The following is a 24,255-nucleotide window of genomic DNA, read 5'->3' as shown; positions in this document are numbered from 1 at the left end:
TTTCTTCTTCTTCTCCCTCTCCTCCTGACACTAATATCCAAATTAATGGTTTTATTGATCTAGGATATGAAGAAGTTTGGGACTACTAATTAAGTCTTTATATTTCTATCTTAATTTAATTCCTTTGCTCTTTAATCTTATAATCTAACCTCCACAAAAGTGTGCAAATTAAAACCGCTCGTAGTGTCGTAACCTAATAGTTTTCTATCTCTTTCTAGGTTTACAACCATGATCGTCTCTTCTCGAGAGTTAACCTGGACCCTTACCTGTATCTCGCTAACTCTTTTGTTTATCTGTGTGATAAATACAAGGGCAACCACTATAACGAATAAAAATGTAATATTTCAGAAGGTCAATTCAATTTCTACCACAAGATCCCAATGGTTAGTTAGTTTCGTAATTGATTTAAAACCCTATGAACAATTCTTGCAACGATTAACCGATGAATTTGTTAAAGCCGAAAATTTAGGTCAGTCAGTTCTTAGGAAATTAGAGAAAAACGAGAAACCTCTACTTGAAGTGTTTAAGGTGTTACAAGAACGCTTTCTCGATCTAAGTCATACCCATACCGCTATTAAAGAAAATTTTTATGATTATAAATCCTGGTCACGGCACCAAATTAAATATGTGACGTAGCGTAAATTAAACGAAGTTAAAATACAACGGTTTATTATCACATCAAGTCATATACAAAGATAGAAAGAACAATCAAAGCGAAGAAGAAGGAGCAAGGTTACTAAAAGATTTCGGCTCGGTCTGTTGATACTCAATTGTCTCTAGTATTTATAAAACTTTGTTAATTAATGACATTCTTGATCGTACAGTGAGTTTCTAAATAAGTCCATCAGTTCCACGTTGTTCTTGGAAGTATCACTTATTTCATTAACTAATTAGTAACTTATCAAGAGAAGGAAAGAGATAGGATATAGAGGTTAAATGTTTATAAACAACTACTGGTCACTGTTGTTGATGATCTGTGTTACGTAACATGGTCAAGGGATGTCTAAATAATCACTGATGATAACCATTATGTTACAACGAGACAAAAGAAGTACAGTTTATTTGTCCCAGATTGCTCTAATTAAGATAATTAATATCTATACTTACTTTCCTTCTCAGGGGCATGATTAGATGGACATATATCAAAAGGATTTAAATCTGACATTCTATCGCTCCGGGTAAAATAATGTGACATAAATAGTCAGCCCGTGGTAAACAATGATCGAATGGAGTTTCCGTGATTTTTTTCTTAAATCGACACCTGGCTTAAGACAAATTTCTGGTCAAGATATCTAGTTGGCAAAAATAGAATTGAACATTTTCCTGACGTCAGTTGATTGTTGAATTACATCGTGACGACAGTTTGATGAAGGTGCGTATACCACTGTAACGTTCATAACGAGTTATTTAATCTTTTAAAATATGTTGTACTAGGCATTTTATAAACAAGCGAGGACCGTAAGCTTCACAATTCTTGAAATCTTAATTTTACCAAGGATCTTTATAGTAGATGTTCAAGCGGTGGAAATCGTTCGCCATTAACAGTGTACGCTCAGCATCAACGAAATGCAGCATGGATAATATCGCTGTTAATCTCCCTACGCAGCATATTTATTAACGTATTATATAAAAGTACGTGAGATTTCAATCCTTAATGGGCTTCCGTACTTATTTATGAGCTGCTGATCTGCAGGTAAGTACGGAAATACACTGGTAGTCGCTGAAGCTTAAAGATAAGTACGGAAACCCACTTGTATACCCTGCAGATGATAGATAAGTACGGAAGCCAGTTGGTATACCCTGCAGCTCATAGATAAGTACGGGAGCCCATTGGTATTCTCTGCAGCGTATAGATAAGGATTTGTTTTTAAAGGGTATCATAAACAAAATGGAGCGTTTTTTTTTTTTAAATTGAGATCAGTACTTATTGTACAAGATTATTTCTTAAGTGAGGGAAAGTATAATTAAAAAATGGAGCGGGTTTGTTATTTTTTTATTATGAATTTGGTAGAGGTAGACATAATTGAAGTTAAATTATTAATAAGATCATTGATCATTATACAATTTAATTCTTAAGTGAGGAAAGAATAAACTAGTGCCTTGAATCCATGAGTATAGTTACCCTAGTGTTCATATCTGTATCTAGTTTCGGCGTCATATGAAACATCGCGTTATGTAATGAAAGGTCTCGTAGATGCCAATAACACACAACCAAGAAAATGCAGGAATTTGCGACTTTTGTACTTTGGATCGAGAATCAGATGGCACCGTATCTGATATGTACTGGTAGTGTTATTACTCCTTTCACATATCCCGATTGATGTGAAATATTTCATACTTCCATGTTGACATTTCTTAGTTCCAGCTCTGAAGAAGAGGAAAATGCCAATGTTGGTGTGAGAAATGTCAATTCTGAAGTGAACAATGTCAATTTGGAAATGAGAAATGTCAAATTTGAACTAAGAAATGTCAACTTTAAACTCTGAGAAATGCAAAGTTTGAACTAAAAAATGTCAATTTGGAAATGAGAAATGTCAAATTTGAACTAGGAAATGTCAACTTTAAACTCTGAGAAATGCAAAGTTTGAACTTAAAAATGTCAACTTGGAACAAAGAAATATCTCGCATCAATCGGGAAAAGGCAATACCGGTCTATCATATTATTTGCATTTAAAAATAAATTTACATTCGTTGTCTATCCTGATAGACATGTCATTAACATAAGTTAAAAATAGAAGGGACCCTATACGCTACCTTGGTAAACCACAAGACACCGTAACATCAGTGTGTAACTGAAGAAGTAGGGACCGACACTCTGAGGATGAGAATAACTGGTCTACAGACCATTTTGTTATATTTTGCGATTATCAATGAGATAATTTTAAAAAAAATTAAGTTAGAAGTCTGTTCACTATTTTTGTTTAATTCTATTTTTCAGTTGAAGTGATCTGCAATTTAATTTGTGACATACATGTAATTCGTATAAATTCTAACAGATATGTTAATGGTTGAATAACACGTCTCAAGTCACGCCCAAAAGGCTGGATATATTTTAGAGTAGTGGAGAAACTTACACCAACAGTAACTGTTTGATCATAAGGTGATACATTCTGCTAGTGGATGCAATATTTATTAGAATTCCTTATTTGTAATTACCTTTTAAGATATAAACTTTAAAAAATAACACGCACTGTAGAAACTGTCAGTAAAAAGAAATAGGACACTGGATTATATATATGGAGTGTGGAAAGAGTGACATGGCCTTAGACTGTGAAGGGGACGACACGGCCTTAGACTATGAAAGGGGCGACATGGTCTTAGACGGTGAAGAGGACGACGTGACGTTAGATTGTGAAGTGGACGACATGAGTCAACAGATGACACATACAGGGGATAAATCGTATCAGTGTAAAGAATGCATCAATTCATACGCATCAATTGTGAGTCTAAGGGAACACATGAGGACGCATACGGGTGACACACCATTCAAATGTGGGTCATGTACGGAATCATTTCCTACGATGCGGCATTTCAAAGTGCACATGACAACACACACCGACTTTAAACCATACAAATGCGAGTCGTGTGACAAGTCTTTTTATACGAAACAGAGTCTCAAGGTACACAAGACAACGCATGGTGAGAGAATACATGAGTGTAATGTTTGTGACAGCGCTTTCTCTTCACGTCAAATCTTAAAGATGCACATGAGATTACATACGGGGGAAACGCCTTATGAGTGTGAAATATGTCCTAGAGCATTTGTAATTAAAAATTCACTCAAAATACATATGAGAACGCATACAGGTGAAAGACCTTACAAGTGTGAGTTATGTGATAAGTCTTTTGCTGGAAAACAATCCCTTAACGCGCACCAATTAGCACACGCTGTTGAAAAAATAAAACCCTTCGAGTGTAAACTGTGTGATAAAGCTTACATGAAAAGAGAGAGTTTGCAGGAACACACCAGAACACATACCGGTGAAAAGCCTTTCAGATGTGAAGTATGTGATAAATATTTTAAAGCGAAAAGATTTCTTAAAAGACACATGATGACACATTCTGGTGAAAAGCCTTATAAATGTGAAGTGTGTGATAGGCGTTTTGCCAAAAAGTGTACCATGAAAGACCATCTGCAAACACACACTGACGAAAAGAAATTTCAATGTAATATTTGTTCAAAATACTTCAAATACAAATCTTCATTGAACCAACACAAGACAATACACGACGAAGAAAAAAACTACAAGTGTGAAGAATGTGGAAAAGGATTTTCTTCGACCAAATATCTCAAGTATCATTTAAAATCCCACAGCGGAATGCCCGCAAAACTTTATAAATGTGAAATATGCCTCAAGGAATTCCGACAAGAGTACATGAAAATTCATATGAGAACACACACTGGTGAAAAACCATACAAATGTGAGATTTGCGGTAAAGAATATCCTATGAATGATTCTCTCAAGAAACACATGCAAGTACACACTGACCTTGAACCTTTAAAGTGTGAAATTTGTCATAAATCTTTGCGCACAAGTAGAAGTCTTAAAAACCACATGACCATACACATAGGTGAAAGGCCTTACAATTGTAGAATATGTTCAAAATCCTTCAGAGACCAAAGAGCATTGCAATATCACGAGAATCGGAAGCACCCCTAAAGAAAATGTTGAATTCTGAATTGAACAAAAAAGCCGTCAGCAATTTAACATTAAACAAAGAAAGTTGTCCGTAGTATCACATTTGGTTAAATCTAGCTCTATATGTATAAAAACACAGCCTTATAAATCTTGGTGAGCCAAAAAGGATGTGAAGGATGTCAAAGTGATCCTGGTTGGGATGGGGGTCTCTGGTTGCACCCGCTATAACAAAACAAATTTTGTATGTTAATGGAAGCCTGTTGACGTATATGAAGATAGTATGGTGGATGACATTACATATTTGATTACTTTAGATCAAGATTTGTAAAGTCACTTAAGTGTGAAACTGGTTGATTTAGCGGTTCGTTCGCTCAATTCATGATATTGTAAGAGTCCCTTTGAAATAACTTATCGTGCTGAGTAGTATCGATTTGATTGACAACAATTAATGGATGTGGCAGATTCCCGGACAATCGGTACATCCTCGGCCGACCCCGAGATCGGCCGAGAAGTTGCGATTAGATCCTCGGAATACACTTTTTAAAAGACTTATTTAAGGTAGATTGCAAAGAAAACCAAAATTAATTGAATCGAGCGAGATTAAAGTATGCAACTAAATACTATGTACATGTATATTGTAAAGGAATTCAAATGACCTCTCAAAGGTGATGTGTGTGGTACATATGTATGTTTTATATTGAATGTATACTTGTCAAGTACTTTTCTTCAAGAAAGTACTTTATGTACATGTAGAACAAATAACGAACTGTGTATTTTTGTAAATAAAATCTGTAATATTAATGTAAATAATGAGAAATGACAAACACAACAAATAATATGACATAACAAATATAACATGTACAAAGTAATGAAATAAAAATTAATGAGTAACTCGGACATCTCCAAAATAAAACTTGGGAGCATGTACCAGATGCACTGGTAGGGTAAGCGTCTTCTGCTTTTCCATAGAAACACCCACCGAGTTGCTCATAAAATGTCACGTATGAACGAAAAAGGAAAGGATATCTATGACACGGTAAAAAGCTTTGAATTAGCGAATATAATCTTTTATAAAAAAAATAAGTAAAAGTCGGTAATACGAAAATGGTCTATTGTAAACGGCGAAAAATTGATAGTGGCGGAACAGGCGAATGGTTTTGGGAGAGATGGCCTGCCCGTTTATCGGAATACCCATCACCACTGCCCAAGTTTATTTCTGGATTCGCCCTTTTTGTTTTATCCATATCAATGCTTGGAATAGGTTAACCTGACTACCGGTATTAATTATTGTACAATGTCTTAGTTTTTGTGTCCTACCCTCCCCCCCCCAAAAAAAAAAAAAAAAAATGAAAAAGTGAAAAAATCACACATACACTCAAACGTTTCAATAATTAGAATTTATAGTTTTTTTTATTTTTGACTAACGGAACTTTCGGACTAATTCACATTCGAACAGTTATGTCCAAATGTCCGTTAGTTTGAATGCGCATGCATGTTAATTACACGTATATTTTTCGACTATTTTTGTCAATTTCCCTTGAAGCACACAAAAAATAGTTATTCCAACTAACTGGTCGTAAAAAGTAAGCGTGCGTAAGAATCCGCATAGTCGTCTGATATGGAATCAATTATTGAAAAGAAACTGTAGTACAAGTACACATTTACATGTATTTAAATTCTATTTCAATAGAAAATGAAACAAAGACGTCCATAACTGGCGCGTTAAGCTTGTCCCTGTATTATTGTGTTATTATTTCGTAATCCATCAAACGATCATGGAAACGGAAGTGTTGAACGTTTTGTGCCTGCGCTGTCAGAAAAGGACCATTCAGTGACGTTCTATCGACGCCCCTTAACGACAGATCAGAGTAGCACGAAATCATAGATGAATAGACGCTTTTTCCTACGGCAGTTTTAAAGAATTGAAAAGCTATGGCTATTCTATGGGAGTATGTAGAATGGATAAAAGAACAACTGAGACTTGAGTTGGGGTAAGTTCTCATTAAGTGCGATGAAAATTCTTTTGATTAAATGACCCTGTAACTGATTTTATTTAAAGATTATGTCTTACGGTTAATATTATATATTATATTGAATAACGTTCGAATATTGGCCTAACTATGATAAAAACTACCAATACAATACAAAATACAAAAGTGCGCCAATACGGGACATAGCCGCCCAATACGGGATTTAGCCGTCCAATACGTCATATTGGACTGGTTATAATCCATATTGGCCTAGCGTATAGGACTAGTTAGTCCATAAAGGTATAAATTTTACGCCTCAGTCCAATATGGTTGGCTTCGGACCAATTACTATAAGCTAATATGAAAAACCTTACGCAATAAAACTATAATAGTATAAAGGCATCTGAAACTAGTACATGTATGTACATGTAGCTCGTTTTTTTAAATCATTTAACTACTAGCTTACTTTTATTCTGTCTTTAACCCACTGTCCTATTTTGTATTATTTAAGCTTTCAAATGATAACAAAGTTCAATAACTACAGATGAGACCTTAAAATTGCAATAAGATGTGGTTCCATGGAATTCAATTTTTAATTATTTTCCAGCTTCTCACCTGACCCTGAATATCTCGAATTTCTAGAATATGAGGTGAGTGTCGTAGCCAGCTTCTGCTACGTATAATGATTCCAAGTAACTAATGACACTTAAATTAACAATTTTTGCTTTTTTATGCATATTAACAATCTGGGAACTTTCTACAAAGAATTTAATATTTGTTTCTTATGTACAACATTGTATATGAAAGAAGTTCTACGATCAACCTATTCTAATAATACTTGCATTAAAATGTGAATAAGGCACCAAGAAGGGTGAATGGAAGCCGAAATTATATTTATAACTTTGTTCAATTACAGGATCCTTCTTTTATCGAAACCATTCCAATAGTTGACACACTGATGCTAGCAATGGTCATTTGGCTAAGTTATATGATTATAAGACAGTGGAGAGTTTTACAGAATGAAAAAGAAGGTACTTTCCATATATTATATTAATCTTTCTAGTTCTGCTTGTTAATTGTTGCCTTGTGTAAAGTATACATTGAAATCGTCTTATCTGTACCATGAAAAAAAAGTCACCTTTCTAAACCAGACACCTGAAAAACCGGATACTTTTCTAATTTAAAACTAGGCCTTAAGTTCCTCCTATACCGAACACAGATTAACAGCCTGAAAATTATTGTATTTATACAAGTTTCTCTGTGAATACACAGTGACGGATCAGTGGAGATTCCAGGGGTTGGACCCCAAACCTTTGTTGGAAAGTTTTGTTAATTTAGTGTAGAATTTATAACCTGCAATTTCCTCCTTTCAAACTCTCTGGACCCATCCCTGCCATATTTCACAAACATATAAAAAATACATGTGCTGAATTTACCGGTAAACAAAGGGCTTGTTAAAAGCGTTAGCCTGTTATTTAATCGATAATCACCATAATCCCGTTAACTACATGTATAATGACTTCAGCCAGACATACCACATTTCTCCTTATGGCATTTGTTAAAATTATAGTAACATTTTTTTTCTTTTAAAAATTCAGAACTCGACCAACTATACCAAAGATGTAACGATATGGAAGTGGCACAACAAATCACAGAATTTTCCACAGGTATGATTGATAGGTTAAATTTGTATCGTACGAAATTCCAGCCAAATACAAACAACCCATGTACATGTAGTGAATACCAAATAAGGGCATAACTAATAGAAATATAATTTTGGAGCGAGTAAAAATGTTGTAGATCTACTTTTATCTTTTCGAAAACCTACAGTCAACGAATACAAGTTTTACCCCCTTCCCGTTCTCCCTCCCCCGGAGACCACATGAAGTTAACAAAAATAATTAATAAAACAACAGAAGACATTAGTTGACGATGAATGATTTTTTTTTCAAAATTCTCTTGACAGATACAGAAATATCTTTGAAGACGTTGGAAAACAGATGCCGTACAATCCATCACAGATTTAAGAGAGCAAAAGATTTGGCAAATCAGGATAAATTTTACGTCGATTTTAAACTCGACTTGGATGACCTCCGGGCATGCTGGAATACCAACTTATCATCATTCTCCCTCATAGATATGATCCATAATTATGACGTAGAAGGTGAATGGGCTAAGATGGCTGAGCTCATTGATATGGAAGAGAGTTTTGGTAAGTTTGATGTTTTTAGCAAGTGCTTCCATAAAAATCACAGATAGTGAATTAAATTTACAGTGAAACCTATCTGAATAGAACACTGAAATCCCTTAAAGCTGATTAAATTATAAATCTTTCAAGTCTAAATAAATAACCAAAATAATAATAATAATAATAATAATAATAGTAGCCTTTAAACAATACACATATTTAAACAGAGCAAATTAGTCAATACAAAAGGAATTTGACAGGTTTAACTATACAAACATTTTTCAAAAAGAATTTTTTAATTTTATGTAAATCATGCTTTTCAGATGCCGAGATTGCAGACATTGCTGAAGCCATTGCAAATATGATGGATGGTGTTGTATAAACTAAGAAGGAAACATTTGGATAATGATTCTCAAAGGTATGGTACATTGTACGTGTTCTCAATTTATATAGACTTATTAAAAATCGTTGAATACCGCCTTTCTAAGAGCACCATGTTTTTTCATAGAGAAACTATGGTATGGTTTTTTGAAGTGGAGAATATCAATTATGCAAAGATCTATATCATAGTACGTCCTCTGCATTTTTACACAATTATCACAATGTACAGTTATTGAAAGTTCTTTGAACAACCACACAGTATTTGAGCAGAAATAGTAATATAGATTTTTTAACTCCAACGGTTCCATATTTCATCCACGACTCCAATCCAATACTCCACTCCTTAAAGTGATTGGTGCTAAACATGCAAACGATATGAGCTGTTACATGAATAAATTTCATTTTCCCGTTTTTATTCTTGATGCATGTATAGTTAAGTTTCGAACAGCGTCTTGCGTTTGAAAGTCATTAACGAGTCAGACAGTCACATCAAAAAGTACACGAATCCTGCAAAGGAGAAAACACCGAGCGACAAGCATTTATCAAAATTTGCAAGAAACACCTAAAGCGATAACCAGTACTTTGAATAATAGAATTAAATTTTCTGTTGCAGGGCAAAAGATACAGTGATTTATCTAAAGGAAAGTTACCAGAGAAAAATCAATGTATTTTTCATTCGTCTGTAAATTCAATTCTACAAAGACATTTTTATTGTTACAATGTATTTATCTTTCCCTCAGTTCTTTTTTAAAATTTTTTTCTTTATTTCCAATTGAATTGTTTGTTGCTTTTTGTAGTTAATAAAAGATCTTATAGCACAATTCTCATGTGTTTTTTAGAGGGATAAAAACTCCTGCTCCAACCCATTTTTTGGAAAATTGCGTTAAGTATGAGCAAAATTTTGGCCTTTAACCTTCCGCTATATTTCTCGGAATGACCCCTTACATAAATTTCTCGATCCGCCCTTGAGTCAGTCTCCAAGTACTTCTGACAGCTTTCTTTCGTCTCATTCCATGATTATTGATTACTTACAAGCTCTGAACAGTCTGAAATTCGAAATTCACGGGCTACTAAGACAGGAAACGAACGTTTGTCCTTGCGTTGAGTTTAGATAACTTATTCATGTCAGTTGTTTTTACATGCCCAGCCTTTGCGAATACACGATAATCGTTATCGAATTATCAACACACCAGCAGACAGTACATATTTTGGCTTAGCTAAAAAAATCGGTCAGTGTAGTATAGGGGAGGATAACCTGAGTCCCTTCTAAAATTGAAAACTTTTTAAAATGTTTTATTTTATTTTTTTATGTTAAAACATTCTGGGGGTTTGTGTCTAAGTTTCGAAATCGATCCACTGGATTAGCCACTGGTGTGTCTTATTCCTCTCTGAAAAAAAAATACGTTCAGGTGGACACAAGAGCGTAATTCTCCACAATGCTATTTCTGTATGGTTCCCAACTTCCTCTAAGATCTCAAAATTGATCCTGGTGAAATTTATCTAGTTTAACGCAATGTAGCCAAAACACACCACTATAGGTTTAAAATTTTGAAATAAAAACCACCATATCGTGCGTTGCTTCTGCCCGTAAATTAAGACTCAAAAAAGGAATTATTTTTCAAATATCAATTTTCAGTAGCCACCAAGGGTTGGTCCATGCTGTTATGTAATTACGAGAATCAGTATATAGGAAACCAGATTGTGACTTGTTTAATGAACAAATATGATTAATTGCCAAACTCAATACAATACTTAGCAGACTACGGTAGATTTTAGGTTTTTTCATTTGAAAAGTGGGGGCGTACGCTAATTACGCCCTCATCTGGACCCGCGACTGATAAATTAAACACAAAATATGGGCTGCTGGCCTCCGAATTCGATATTCATGGTTCCTTACTGTTCGTACCATGTTTTTTTATTATCAACCAATCGTAAACCTTTTCTGCATTTTCTCCTGGGCTTAATGTTGGGGGTAAAAATCTGGCTGAATACAGAGAAGACATAGTTTGGTAGGGTGCACTACACATTTACATTTAGGCGCACCGAAAATTGATCCGGTCTATCTTAATTTGTATAATTTAAAGTTTTGTTTAAATGTAGTTAAACATTTATACATAGGCGAATATGAAATATGTAATGGTAAACACGTGTAATTCAAATGAAGAAACGTATCCGGAACGTCTCAATATCCTGCCGTATTTGGTTCTCTCCTCCGCATCAGCTGGCTGATTTTCAAAATACCTTATTTCGCACGAACTTTAGGAACTAAAATTGTGAAAAAATTAGTCGATAAAGGTGTTATTATTTTTACCTTTCTTCACCTCCTCCTCCATGCATGCTTTCATCGTGTGGTAGTTTAAAATAAAACTCAGTAATATTTTTTCTGTGTGTTACCATGGCTACTGGTTTTTATGACAATTATCACTAATTTACTTATAAATTACTTGAACCTCCATACACCAAGGATTATCAAAATATTTACGCTTTTATGAAAAAAAAAGCACTTGAAACTTCTGTGTGGACTGCTTCAAAACAGCTTTATTTCAACAAAATGAGACCAAATTTTCAGATTTGACCTGACCGTATAGTAATACCCTGTGTATATGCGTCGGCCGGGAGTCGAACCCGGATCGCTTGCTTTAAAGCAACCATGCTAACCGTTACACCACCGACGCTACATGACACATTGGTTTTGACGAAACGAAATCCGGGTGACTATCTTTTATAAAAAAAATTAAGTAAAAGTCGGTAATACGAAAATGGTCTATTGTAAGCAGCGAAAAATTGATAGTGACGGAAAAGGCGAATGGTTTTGGGAGCGATGGCCTGCCCGTTTATCGGAATACCCATCACCACCGCCCAAGTTTATTTCTGGATTCGCCCTTTTTGTTTTATCCATATCAATGCTTGGAATAGGTTAACCTGACTACCGGTATTAATTAATGTCTTAGCTTTTGTGTCCTACCAAAATAAAAAAAAAAAAAAATGACAAAAATCACACATACACTCAAACGTTTCAACAATTAGAATTTATAGTTTTTTTTTATTTTTGACTAACGGAACTTTCCGACTAATTTACATTCGAACAGTTATGTCCAAATATCCGTTAGCTTGAATGCGCATGCATGTTAATTACACATGTATGTTTTTTTTCGACTTTTTTTGTCAATTTCCCTTGAAGCACACACAAAAAAAATATTTATTCCAACTAACTGGTCGTAAAAAGTAAGCGTGCGTAAGAATCCGCATAGTAATGTGATATGGAACCAATTATTGAAATTAACAAACTGATGCAAGCGCAACTGTAGTACAAGTACACATTTACATGTATTTAAATTCCATTTTCTATAAGCGTAAATACAACCATTTGTCCTACCCAAAACATTTTAATGTTTTTGTAATGAAACAAAGACGTCCAGAACTGGCGCGTTCGACTTGTCCCTGTATTATGATGTTATTATTTCGAAGTCCAGCAAACGATCATGGAAACGGAAGTGCTGAACGTTTTGTGCCTGCGCTGTCAGAAAAGGACCATTCAGTGACGTTCTATCGACGCCCCTTAACGACAGATCAGAGTAGCACGAAATCGTAGACGAATAGACGCTTTTTCCTACGGCAGTTTTACAGACTTGAAAAGCGATGGTTATTCTGTGGGAGTATGTAGAATGGATAAAAGAACAACTGAGACTTGAGTTGGGGTAAGTTCTCAATTAAGTGCGATGAAAATTCTTTTGATTAAATGACCCTGTAACTGATTTTATTTAAAGATTATGTCTTACGGCCAATATTATATATTATATTGAATAACGTTCGAATATTGGCCTAACTATAATAAAACAACCAATACAATACAAAAGTGCGCCAATACGGGACATAGCCGCCCAATACGGGATTTAGCCGTCCAATACGTCATATTGGACTGGTTATAATCCATATTGGCCCAGCGTATAGGACTAGTTGGTCCATAAAGGTATAAATTTTACGCCTCAGTCCAATATGGCTGGCCTCGTACCAATTACTATAAGCTAATATGGAAAACGTTACGCAATAATATTATAATAGTATAAAGGCATCGGAAACTAGTACATGTATGTACATGTAGCTCGGTTTTTTTAAATCATTGAACGATTAGCTTAATTTTATTCTGTCTTTAACCCACTGTCCTATTTTGTATTATTTAAGGTTTCAAATGATAACAAAGTTCAATAACTACAGATGAGATCAGTTCTAACCTCCCATAAACACAAATTTCAATAACTACAGATGAGATCAGTTATAACCTCCCATAAAAACAAATTTCAATAACTACAGATGAGATCAGTTCTAACCTCCCATAAAAACAAATTTCAATAACTACAGATGAGATCAGTTCTAACCTCTCATAAAAACTGTCATAGAATTGCCAGAAGAACAGTTAGTTTCGCACGAAGTTCCAGTCGAATACAAACAGCACATGTACATGTAGCGTACACCAAATAATAGAAATGTAATTTTGGAGCGAGTAATTGATTTTTTTTTAGATTCGCTTTTATTATTAAAAACATTGTTTATGAAACCTCCATCAACGAATATTACCCCCTCACCCACGCCCCTTACCCGAAACCACAAATCTTATTAACAGTTTTAGGACAGTTTTAGAGCCAGCTATTCTGACAGTTATAACAGAACCGGCTCTACTAGTAGAACTATTTATGTATAGTCGGCTCTGCTAGAACTGTCAAACGACCTGATTCTAGTAGCAGAACGTTCAGAAGAACAGTTCTATGACAGATTTAGAACAGTTCTCGGACAGTTCTAGAGCCAGCTCTTCTGACAGTTCTAACAGAGCTGGCTCTACTAGTAGAACTGTTAGTGTAGACCCGGTTCTGCTAGAACAGTCAGAAGAGCTGGCTCTAGTAGTAGAACTGTTAGTGTAGACCCGGTTCTGCTAGAACAGTCAGAAGAGCTGGCTCTACTAGTAGAACTGTTAGTGTAGACCCGGTTCTGCTAGAACAGGCAAAAGAGCTGGCTCTAGTAGTAGAACTGTTAGTGTAGACCCGGTTCTGCTAGAACTGTCAGAAGAGCTGGCTCTAGTAGTAGAACTGTTAGTGTAGACCCGGTTCTGCTAGAACAGTCAGAAGAGCTGGCTCTACTAGTAGAACTGTTAGTGTAGACCCGGTTCTGCTAGAACAGTCAAAAGAGCTGGCTCTAGTAGTAGAACTGTTCTTTTAGTTGTACTGCTAGACGAACTGGTTCTAGAACTGTTCTACGGCAAGGGTCGCCTCTTCTGACAGTTCACCTGAGACGTATGAACTGCTCACATCTGTAGATGTTACTGTGTTTAACTAGTGTTCATCAAATACATGTAAGACAGTGTCCATTCAAATAGCGATACCATTTATTGTATTTTTTATACTCAGTGTATCTTAAAAGTGCAATAAGATGTGGTTCCATGGAATTCAATTTTTAATTATTTTCCAGCTTCTCATCTGACCCTGAATATCTCGAATTTCTAGAATATGAGGTGAGTGTCGTAGCCAGCTTCTGCTACGTATAATGATTCCAAGTAACTAATGACTTAAATTAACCATTTTTGCTTTTTTATGCATATTAACAATCTTGAAACTTGCTACAAAGAATTTGATATTTTTTTCTTATGTACAATATTGTATATGGAAGAATTTCTACGATCAACCTATTCTTATCATACTTGTATTAAAATGTGAATAAGGCACCAAGAAGGGTGAATGAAAGCCGAAATTATATTTATAACTTTGTTCAATTACAGGATCCTTCTTTTACCGAGACCATTCCAATAGTTGACACACTGATGCTAGCAATGGTCATTTGGCTAAGTTATATGATTATAAGACAGTGGAGAGTTTTACAGAATGAAAAAGAAGGTACTTTCCATATATTATATTAATCTTTCTAGTTCTGCTTGTTAATTGGTGCCTTGTGTAAAGTATACATTGAAATCGTCTTATCCGTACCATGAAAAAAATAGTCACCTTTCTAAACCAGACACCTGAAAAACCGGACACTTTTCCAAACTAGGCCTTAAGTCCCTGCTATACCGAACACAGGTTTTCAGCCTGAAAATTATTGTATTTATACAAGTTTCTCTGTGAATACACAGTGACGGATAAGTGGGGATTCCAGGGGTTGGACCCCAAACCTTTATTGGAAAGTTTTGTTAATTTAGTGTAGAATTTATAACCTGCAATTTCCTCCTTTCAAACTCTCTGGACCCATCCCTGCCATATTTCACAAACATATAAAAATACATGTACTTAATTTACCGGTAAACAAAGGTCTTGTTAAAAGATATAGACTGATATATAATCGATAATCACCATAATCCCGTTAACTACATGTATAATGACTTCAGTCAGACATACCACATTTCTCCTAATGGCATTTGTTAAAATTATAGTAACATTTTTTTTCTTTTAAAAATTCAGAACTCGACCAACTATACCAAAGATGTGACGATATGGATGTGGCACAACAAATCACAGAATTTTCCACAGGTATGATTTATAGGTTACATTTTGTTTCGTACGAAATTCTAGCCAAATACAAACAAAACATGTACACCAAATAAGGGCATAACTAATAGAAATATAATTTTGGAGCGAGTAAAATGTTGTAGATCTACTTTTGTCTTTTCGAAAAAGAATATTCATGATCCTACAGTCAATGAATACAAGTATTACCCCTCCCCGTCCTCCCCCTCCCCCCAGACCACATGAAGTTAACACAAATAATTGATAAAACAACAGAAGATATTAGTTGACGATGAATGATTTTTTTTAAAATTCTCTTGACAGATACAGAAATATCTTTGAAGACGTTGGAAAACAGATGCCGTACAACCCATCACAGATTGAAGAGAGCAAAAGATTTGGCAAATCAGGATAAATTTTACGTCGATTTTAAACTCGACTTGGATGACCTCCGGGCATGCTGGAATGCCAACTTATCATCATTCTCCCTCATAGATATGATCCATGATAATGACGTAGAAGGCGAATGGGCTAAGATGGCTGAGCTCATCGATATGGAAGAGAGTTTTGGTAAATTTTATGTTTTTAGCATGTGCTTCCATAAAAATCACAGATAGTGAATTAAATTTACAGTGAAACCTATCTGAATCGAACACTGAAATTCCTTAAAGCTGCTTAAATTATAAATCTTTAAAGTCTAAATAAATAACCAAAATAATAATAATAATAATAATAATAATAATAATAACAATAATAATAATAGTAGCCTTTAAACAATACACATATTTAAACAGAGCAAATTAGTCAATACAAAAGGAATTTGACAGGTTGAACTATACAAACATTTTTCAAAAAGAATTTTTTAATTTAATGTAAATCATGCTTTTCAGATGCCGAGATTGCAGACATTGCTGAAGCCATTGCAAATATGATGGATGGTGTTGTATAAATTAAGAAGGAAACATTTGGATAATGATTCTCAAAGGTATAGTACATTGTACGTGTTCTCAATTTATATAGACTTATTAAAAATCGTTGAATATCGCCTTTCTAAGAGCATCATGTTTTTCATAGAGAAACTATGGTATGGTTTATTGAAGTGGAGAATATCAATTATGCAAAGATCTATATCATAGTACGTCCTCTGCATTTATACACAATTATCACAATGTACAGTTATTGAAAGTTCTTTGAACAACCACACAGTATTTGAGCAGAAATAGTAATATAGATTTTTTAACTCCAACGGTTCCATATTTCATCCACGACTCCAATCCAATACTCCACTCCTTAAAGTAAGTTGTAAACATGCAAACGTTTTCCCGTTTTTATTCTTGATGCATGTATAGTTAAGTTTCGAACAGCGTCTTGCGTTTGAAAGTCATTAACGAGTCAGACAGTCACATAAAAAATTACACGAATCCTGCATAGGAAAAAACACCGAGCGACAAGCTTTTATCAAAATTTGCAAGAAAGCACTTACAGCGATAACCAGTACTTTGAATAATAGAATTAAATTTTCTGTTGCAGGGTGCAGTGATTTAACTAAAGGAAAGTTACCAGAGAAAAATCAATATATTTTTCATTCATCTGTAAATTCAATTCTACGAAGTCGTTTTTATTGTTACAATGTACTAATCTTTTCCTCAGTTCTTTTTTTTTTTTTTTTAATTTTTTTTCTTTATTTCGAATTGAATTTTGTTTGTTGCTTTTTGTAGTTAATAAAAGATCTTATAGCACAGTTAACATTTGTTTTTAGAGGGATAAAAATAAACAGCATTCAAGTTTAATTATTACGAATCGCCAAATTAGTATGTGTCGGGGGGGGGGGTCCTCGGGTTGGAAACTCCTGCTCCAACCCATTTGTTGGAAAATTTCGTTAAGTATGCGCAAAATTTTGGCAAAATGAGAAGATTGTTGCCTTTAATCTTCCGCTATATTTCTCGGAATGATCCCTTACATAAATGTCTTGATCCACCCTTGAGTCAGTCTCAAAGTACTTCTGACAGATTTCTTTCGTTTCATTCCACGATCATTGATTACTTACAAGCTCTGACTTTTTATGAGCAACTCGGCGGGTGTTTCTATAAAAGCAGAGGACGCTTACCCTACCGGTGCACCTGGTCCATGCTCCCAGTTTTTAGTGGAGTCCGAGTTGCTCATTTGCTTTTGTTACTTTGTATGAATCGAATGCGGACGCAGAACCATAAGTATAGAAAGTTGAAAATCAGTTTGGAAGAATCGATCTTAATTTTGAAATATGTTATCATTTACAAATTAATATATTTGTATAGCACAAAGGAAGACAAAGTGGGCATTATAAGCATTGCTAACGACATTTGTGTTGAAAAAAAACACTTAGTATAGCATGAACCATGTCAGTCGTTTTTACTTACCCAGCCTTTGCGAATGCACGATAATCGTTATCGAATTATCAACACACCAGCAGACAGTACATATTTTGGCTTAGCTTAAAAAATCGGTCGGCGTAGTATACGGGAGGATGGCCTGAGTCCCTTATGAAATTAAAAACTTTTAAAAATGTTTTATTTTATTTATTTATATTAAAACAACGGGGGGGGTTGTGTCTAAGTTTCGAAATCGATCCACTGCATCTGCCACTGGTGTGTCTTTTTCTTCTCTGAAAAAAAAAAATACGTTTAGGTGGACACAAGAGCGTCATTCTTCACAATGCTATTTCTGTATGGAGGAGGGGATTCCCCCCTTCCACTAAGATCTAAAAATAGATCCGGGTGAAATTTTCCTAGTTTAACGCAATGTAGCCAAAACACACCTCTTTAGGTTTAAAATTTTGAAATAAAAACCACCATGTCATCCGTTGTTTCTGTCCATAAACTAAGACTCAAAATGGGGAATAATTTTTCAAATATCAATTTTTCAGTAGCCACCAGGGGCGAATCCATGCTTTTATGAAGGAAAGGCGTAATTACGAGAATCAGTTTAAAGGAAACCAGATTGTGACTTGTTTAATGAACTAATATGATTACTGACCAAACTCAATACAATATTTAGCAGTTTACGATAGATTTTAGTTTTTTTTTTATTTGAAAAGTGGGGGCGTACGCTCATTACGCCCTCTTCTGGACCCACCCCTGATGAATTATGCATAATTATATAGGCTGCTGGCTTCCAAATTCGATATTCATGGTTCCTTACTGTACGTACTATATTTTCGTGAAAATATCGTTTTTTTTTTTTATTAACCACCAATCGTAAACCTTTCTGCATTTTCTTGGGGGTAAAAATCTGGCTGAATACAGAAAAGACATAGTCAGGTAGGGTGCACTACACATTTACATTTAGGCGCCCCGAAAATTGATCCGGTCTAATTTAATTTGTATAATTTGAAGTTGAAATTTTGCCTAAATGTAGTTAAGGATTTATACATAGGCGCATATAATATATGTAATGGTAAACACGTGTAATTCAAATGAAGAAAAGTATCCGGAACGTTTCAATTCCCTGCCGTATTTGTTTCTTTCCTCCGCATCAGCTGTCTGATTTTCAAAATACCTTATTTCGCACGAACTTTAGGAACTAAAATTGTGAAAAAATTAGTCGATAAAGGTGTTATTATTTTTACCTTTCTTCACCTCCTCCTCCTCCATGCATGCTTTCATCGTGTAGTAGTTTAAAATAAAACTCAGTAATATTTTGTTTCTGTGTGTTACCATGGCTGCTGGTTTTTATGACAATTATCACTAATTTACTTATAAATTACTTGAACCTCCAAGGATATCAAAATATGTACGTTTTTATGGAAAAAAAATCACTTGAAACTTCTATGTGGACTGCTTCAAAAAAGCTTTATTTCAACAAAATGAGACCAAATTTTCAGATTTGACCTGACCGTATATGCGTGTGTATATGTGTACCTTGTGTATATGCGTCGGCCGGGAGTCGAACCCGGATCGCTTGCTTCAAAGCAACCATGATATCCGTTACAACACCGACGCTACTTGACACATCGGTTTTGACGAAACGAAATCCGGGTGTACCTATTTGTTAGAGTTCTAGCGCGATACAAAAAGTCTGCTTAGTTTCGGCAAGCTCTGGCATAACGTATGAGTTGTGATATGAACACTCCATACGTAGGAGCCGAAGGGATGTTGCCACAGATGAAAGGAAAGTTAACAATTCTGAATGAAAAGTCATCACGTTTGTCGTAAAGTTTGGTCAATAGTTTTCCTTTACCATCGATTTCTAAGTGTAGGTCAAGATATGAGGCTGACTTCACAGTGTCTGTAGTATCCTTTATCTCAAGTTCTTTTGGGTAGATGCGATGTATCAAATCCCCGAAACTAGGATTGTTTAAAGATAATGCGTCATCTATATAGCGGAAACTGAGATTGAAGGATCTAGCCAAACGATATTCTTTCTTTCTGATCAGATCAGCTATAAAGTCAGCCTCATAAAAGTGAAGGAATAGGTCAGCAAGTAAAGGAGCACAATTTGTTCCCATTGGAATGCCGACTGTTTGTTGAAAAACACGTCAACCACACTGGACAAATATGTTGTCGATTAAAAATTCCAGCATTTTATAAACACCTTCCTCTGTATATTCGGAAGATGATTTGAAATTATTTCTTACAAAGTATGAGGAATCTCTACCAAGAACTATATATTTGTATCTAGGTGTACCATCTTTTTTGGAAAAACGACGATGTATAATGTTTTTAAGTCGGAATTTTAACTGAGTATGGGGAATAGAAGTATACAGTGTTGAAAAATCATAGGTTTTAATGCTATTATATTCAGATAATAGTCCTGAACTGATTGTCTCCAAAAGATCTTTCGAATTTTTCAGGATCCACATTGAATTAATACCACTACGGGAGTAACAACTGTTGTGGTAGGACTGTAGACCCTCTTTGACAATTGTGAGTATAGAAGATAAAAGGTTTGAAAGAGGTTTGGTGGTACATTTTGCAGATCCAGCTATGGAACGTTGTTTGTATGGAATCTCGTGAAGTTTAGGAATCCAGTACATAGACGGTAAATCACAATCATCGTTCTTGGTAGAGAGACCAAAAGACGATAGTACAGATTTATGGTTTTCCACAATCTCTTCTTTGGAGAGAGTGATAGCAGTGTAGGTCCTATCACTGCTATTCTTTTCTACGTCTACCTCTGATAATAAACATTGGATATAAAACGTTTTGCAGACAAAAACAATGTTGTTTTGGGCTTTGTCTAAGTGTGTATTTGCAGGAGTATTAATTTCTTTTTTTAAAGGGCAGCTCAAGGATAGTGGCAGAAGCAGTTGTTCGTAACTTAGAACAGGAATCGGCTTTTCCTAAGTGGCATAATTGAAAACAATCACGGACATGTCATCTTTAATGTGGCAGAGTTCCGTGCTAAGGCCTTCAATAATGACTGTCTGTTGTTTATACAACGAGGTTAGGAGGTCTTTCGGAGACCCAACTTCTGTATAAAAGTGTATATGCAAAGGTTTCTTGTTTTTTAACTTCTGCAAAATATTCCAAAATGCGTATTTATTGGACTTACAATCGATTCAGTTGAAATGGATGCAGTTAGCTCAGATTTTTTTTCAACTATAAACACGGAGTTGAAGTTGAGTGTTAACAACAAAAAAGCAATTCCAAAAGTACAGTATTACGTCCAACTGTCTCCAGATATCATTGACCAATCAAAAAAGAGATACGTACAACAAACGTTTTAAAGCCTCGAATTTTAGGGTATACCATGATAATCGTTCCTGACTGAGATGGCAGGTATAAATACAACTCAAGTCCCACTCAAATTAACAACCCCAGTTTACGGGAATGTTTTGGACTTTTATTTAGCTAGAATTTCATGTTTTTTGGCAATTTTTGAGAATGTTTGGGTTCTAAAATTTCTTTTTTTTTATTGACGTGGAAGGGATGTCTATTTAAAGTCAGTTGCACGACACCGAATACTATTAGGCTTGATTGCGTTGTTCATGCTTTCTCTCAGAGCCAAGTACATGTACATGTATTTTTTTACACTTGTCACGTTACGGTCTGCAAAACCGAAAATTATAACAATGAAACAGAAGAAGTCAATGTAGTAAAGACTTAGTCTAGAATGCCTGTATGAGGTCCATGACTTCCCTAAAAAGCAAGTCAAATTTAATTGATGGAAACTTTAAAGCTGATAGAAACTGAACAGTACTTTTAAGAAGTTCCATGAACTGTAGTTGTTCAGCAACGTGACTGTCCTGCTGGATAGGTGCAGGACAGATCTTAAAAAAATAAAATACAAAAAAAGCTGGTTACTCGGGTTCCAGGCTATAATTTGCTTATTTTTGCAACAAAAATGAAAATACAATACTTTCGTTGGGGGGAGGGGGAGGGGGTGTCAAAGTTTCGAAATCGATCCACTGGATCCGCCACTGGTGTGTCTTTTTCCTCTCTGAAAAAAAAAACGTTTAGATGGACACAAGAGTATAAGTCTTCACAATACTATTTCTGTATTGAGAGGGGGTCCCCACACTTCCACTAAGATCTAAAAATTGATCCGGGTGAAATTTCTCTAGTTTTACGCAAAAAAACACACCCCTATAGATTTAAAATTTTGAAATAAAAACCACCATATCATGCATTGTTTCTGCCCATAAATTAAGACTCAAAAAGAGGAATGATTGGCTGCTGGCTTCCAAATTCGATATTCATGGTTCCTTACTGTTCGTACCATATTTTCATGAAAATATCGTTTTTAATTATCCACCAATCGTAAACGTTTCTGCATTTTCTCCTGGGCTTAATGTTGGGGGTAAAAATCTGGCTGAATACAGAGAAGACATAATCAGGTAGGGTGCACTATACATTTACATTTAGGCGCACCCAAAATTGATCCGATCTAACTTCATTCGTATAATTTAAGGTTGAAAATTTGTTTAAATGTTGTTAAACATTTATACATAGGCGCATATGATATGTGTAATGGTAAACACGTGTAATTCAAATGAAGAAAAGTATCCGGAACGTTTCAATTCCCTGCCGTATTTGGTTCTCTCCTCCGCATCACCTGTCTGATTTTCAAAATACCTTATTTCGCACGAACTTTAGGAACTAAAATTGTGAAAAAATTAGTCGATAAAGGTGTTATTATTTTTACCTTTCTTCACCTCCCCCTTCATGCATGCTTTCATCGTGTGATAGTTTAAAATAAAACTCAGTAATATTTTTTTTCTTCTGTGTGTTACCATGGTTACTGGTTTTTATGACAATTATGACTAATTTACTTATAAATTACTTGAACCTCCATACACTAAGGATTAGCAAAATATGTACGTTTTTATGAAAAAAAGCACTTCAAACTTCTGTGTGGGCTGCTTCAAAACAGCTTTGTTTCAACAAAATGAGACCAAATTTTCAGATTTGACCTGACCGTATAAGTACTACCTTGTGTATATGCGTCGGCCGGGAGTCGAACCCGGATCGCTTGCTTTAAAGCAACTATGCTAACCGTTACATCACCAACGCTACATGACACATTGGTTTTGACGAAACGAAATCCGGGTGTACCAAACTACGTCAGAACCGGCGAAGTGTGTATTTGCTGGGGATATTAATTTCTTTTTTCAAGGGCAGCTCAAGGATAGTAGTAGAAGGAGTTGTTTGTAACCTAGAAAAGGAATCGGCATTGTCTAAGTAGCAATAATTGAAAACAATTACAGACATGTCATCTTTAATGTGGCAGAGATCCGTGCCTCGGCCTTCAATGATGACTGTCTGTTGTTTACACGACGAAGTTAGAAGGTCTTTCAGAGACCCAACTTCTGTATAAAAGTGTATATGCAAAGGTTTCTTATTTTTTTACTTCGGCAAAATATTCAAAAATGCGTATGTATTAGACTTACAATCGATTCAGTTGAAATGGTTACAGTTTTCTCAGCTTTTTTTCAACTATAAACACTGAGTTGAAGTAAAGTGTTAACAACAAAAAAGCTATTCCAAAAGTACAGTATAAAGTCCAACTGTCTCCGGATATCATTGACCAATCAAAAAAGAGATACGTACAACAAACGTTTTAAAGCCTCCAATTTGAGGGTATACCATGATAATCGTTCCTGACTGAGATGACAGGTATAAATACAACTCAAGTCCCACTCAAATTAACAACCCCAGTTTACGGGGATGTTTTGCACTTTTATCTAGCTAGAATATCACGTTTTTGGCAATTTTTGAAAATGTTTGGGTTCTAAAATTTCCTTTTTAAGTGACCTGGAAGGGATGTCTATTTTAAACATGTGTATTTAAGGTCAGTTGCACGACACTGAATACTATTAGGCTTGATTGCATTGTTCACGCTTTCAGTCAGAGCCAAGTACATGTACATGTATTTTTTTACACTTGTCACGTTACGGTCTGCAAAACCGAAAATTATAACAATGAAACAGAAGAAGTCAATGTAGTAAAGACTTAGTCTAGAATGCCTGTATGAGGTCCATGACTTCCCTAAAAAGCAAGTCAAATTTAATCGATGGGAACTTTAAAGCTGATAGAAACTGAACAGTACTTTTAAGAAGTTCCATGAACTGTAGTTGTTCAGCAACGTGACTGTCCTGCTGGATAGGTGCA

The 24,255-nt window shown here is 35.1% G+C and overlaps 3 protein-coding genes across 3 annotated transcripts; all 3 read left to right on the top strand.

Annotated features, from left to right (window-relative positions):
* The first annotated feature begins 3,257 nt into the window (after positions 1-3,257).
* LOC148610551 (uncharacterized) lies at positions 3,258-5,435 on the top strand. Its single transcript, XM_088543203.1, has one exon. The coding sequence runs from the start codon at positions 3,258-3,260 to the stop codon at positions 4,659-4,661; it is 1,404 nt and encodes a 467-aa protein (XP_088399329.1). The 3' UTR covers positions 4,662-5,435.
* Positions 5,436-6,467: 1,032 nt separating this feature from the next.
* LOC148610550 (uncharacterized) lies at positions 6,468-10,100 on the top strand. Its single transcript, XM_088595677.1, has 7 exons — positions 6,468-6,631; positions 7,218-7,260; positions 7,527-7,641; positions 8,209-8,277; positions 8,577-8,822; positions 9,122-9,216; positions 9,793-10,100. The coding sequence occupies exons 1-6, from the start codon at positions 6,573-6,575 to the stop codon at positions 9,178-9,180; spliced, it is 591 nt and encodes a 196-aa protein (XP_088451803.1). The 5' UTR covers positions 6,468-6,572; the 3' UTR covers positions 9,181-9,216; positions 9,793-10,100.
* Positions 10,101-12,760: 2,660 nt separating this feature from the next.
* LOC148610549 (uncharacterized) lies at positions 12,761-17,460 on the top strand. The gene is made up of 7 exons (XM_088595678.1): positions 12,761-12,877; positions 14,640-14,682; positions 14,947-15,061; positions 15,623-15,691; positions 15,992-16,237; positions 16,558-16,652; positions 17,198-17,460. Exons 1-6 carry the CDS (start codon positions 12,819-12,821, stop codon positions 16,614-16,616), a joined length of 591 nt encoding a protein of 196 aa, XP_088451804.1. The 5' UTR covers positions 12,761-12,818; the 3' UTR covers positions 16,617-16,652; positions 17,198-17,460.
* The last annotated feature ends 6,795 nt before the right edge of the window (positions 17,461-24,255 follow it).

Source organism: Perna viridis, chromosome 8 (genome assembly GCF_037379345.1).
Source record: "Perna viridis isolate PV_CMFRI_1.1 ecotype Kerala chromosome 8, ASM3737934v1, whole genome shotgun sequence".
NCBI lineage: Eukaryota > Metazoa > Mollusca > Bivalvia > Mytilida > Mytilidae > Perna > Perna viridis.
Note: the sequence above shows the minus strand (reverse complement) of the source record. Positions and strands in the feature narration are given on the sequence as shown.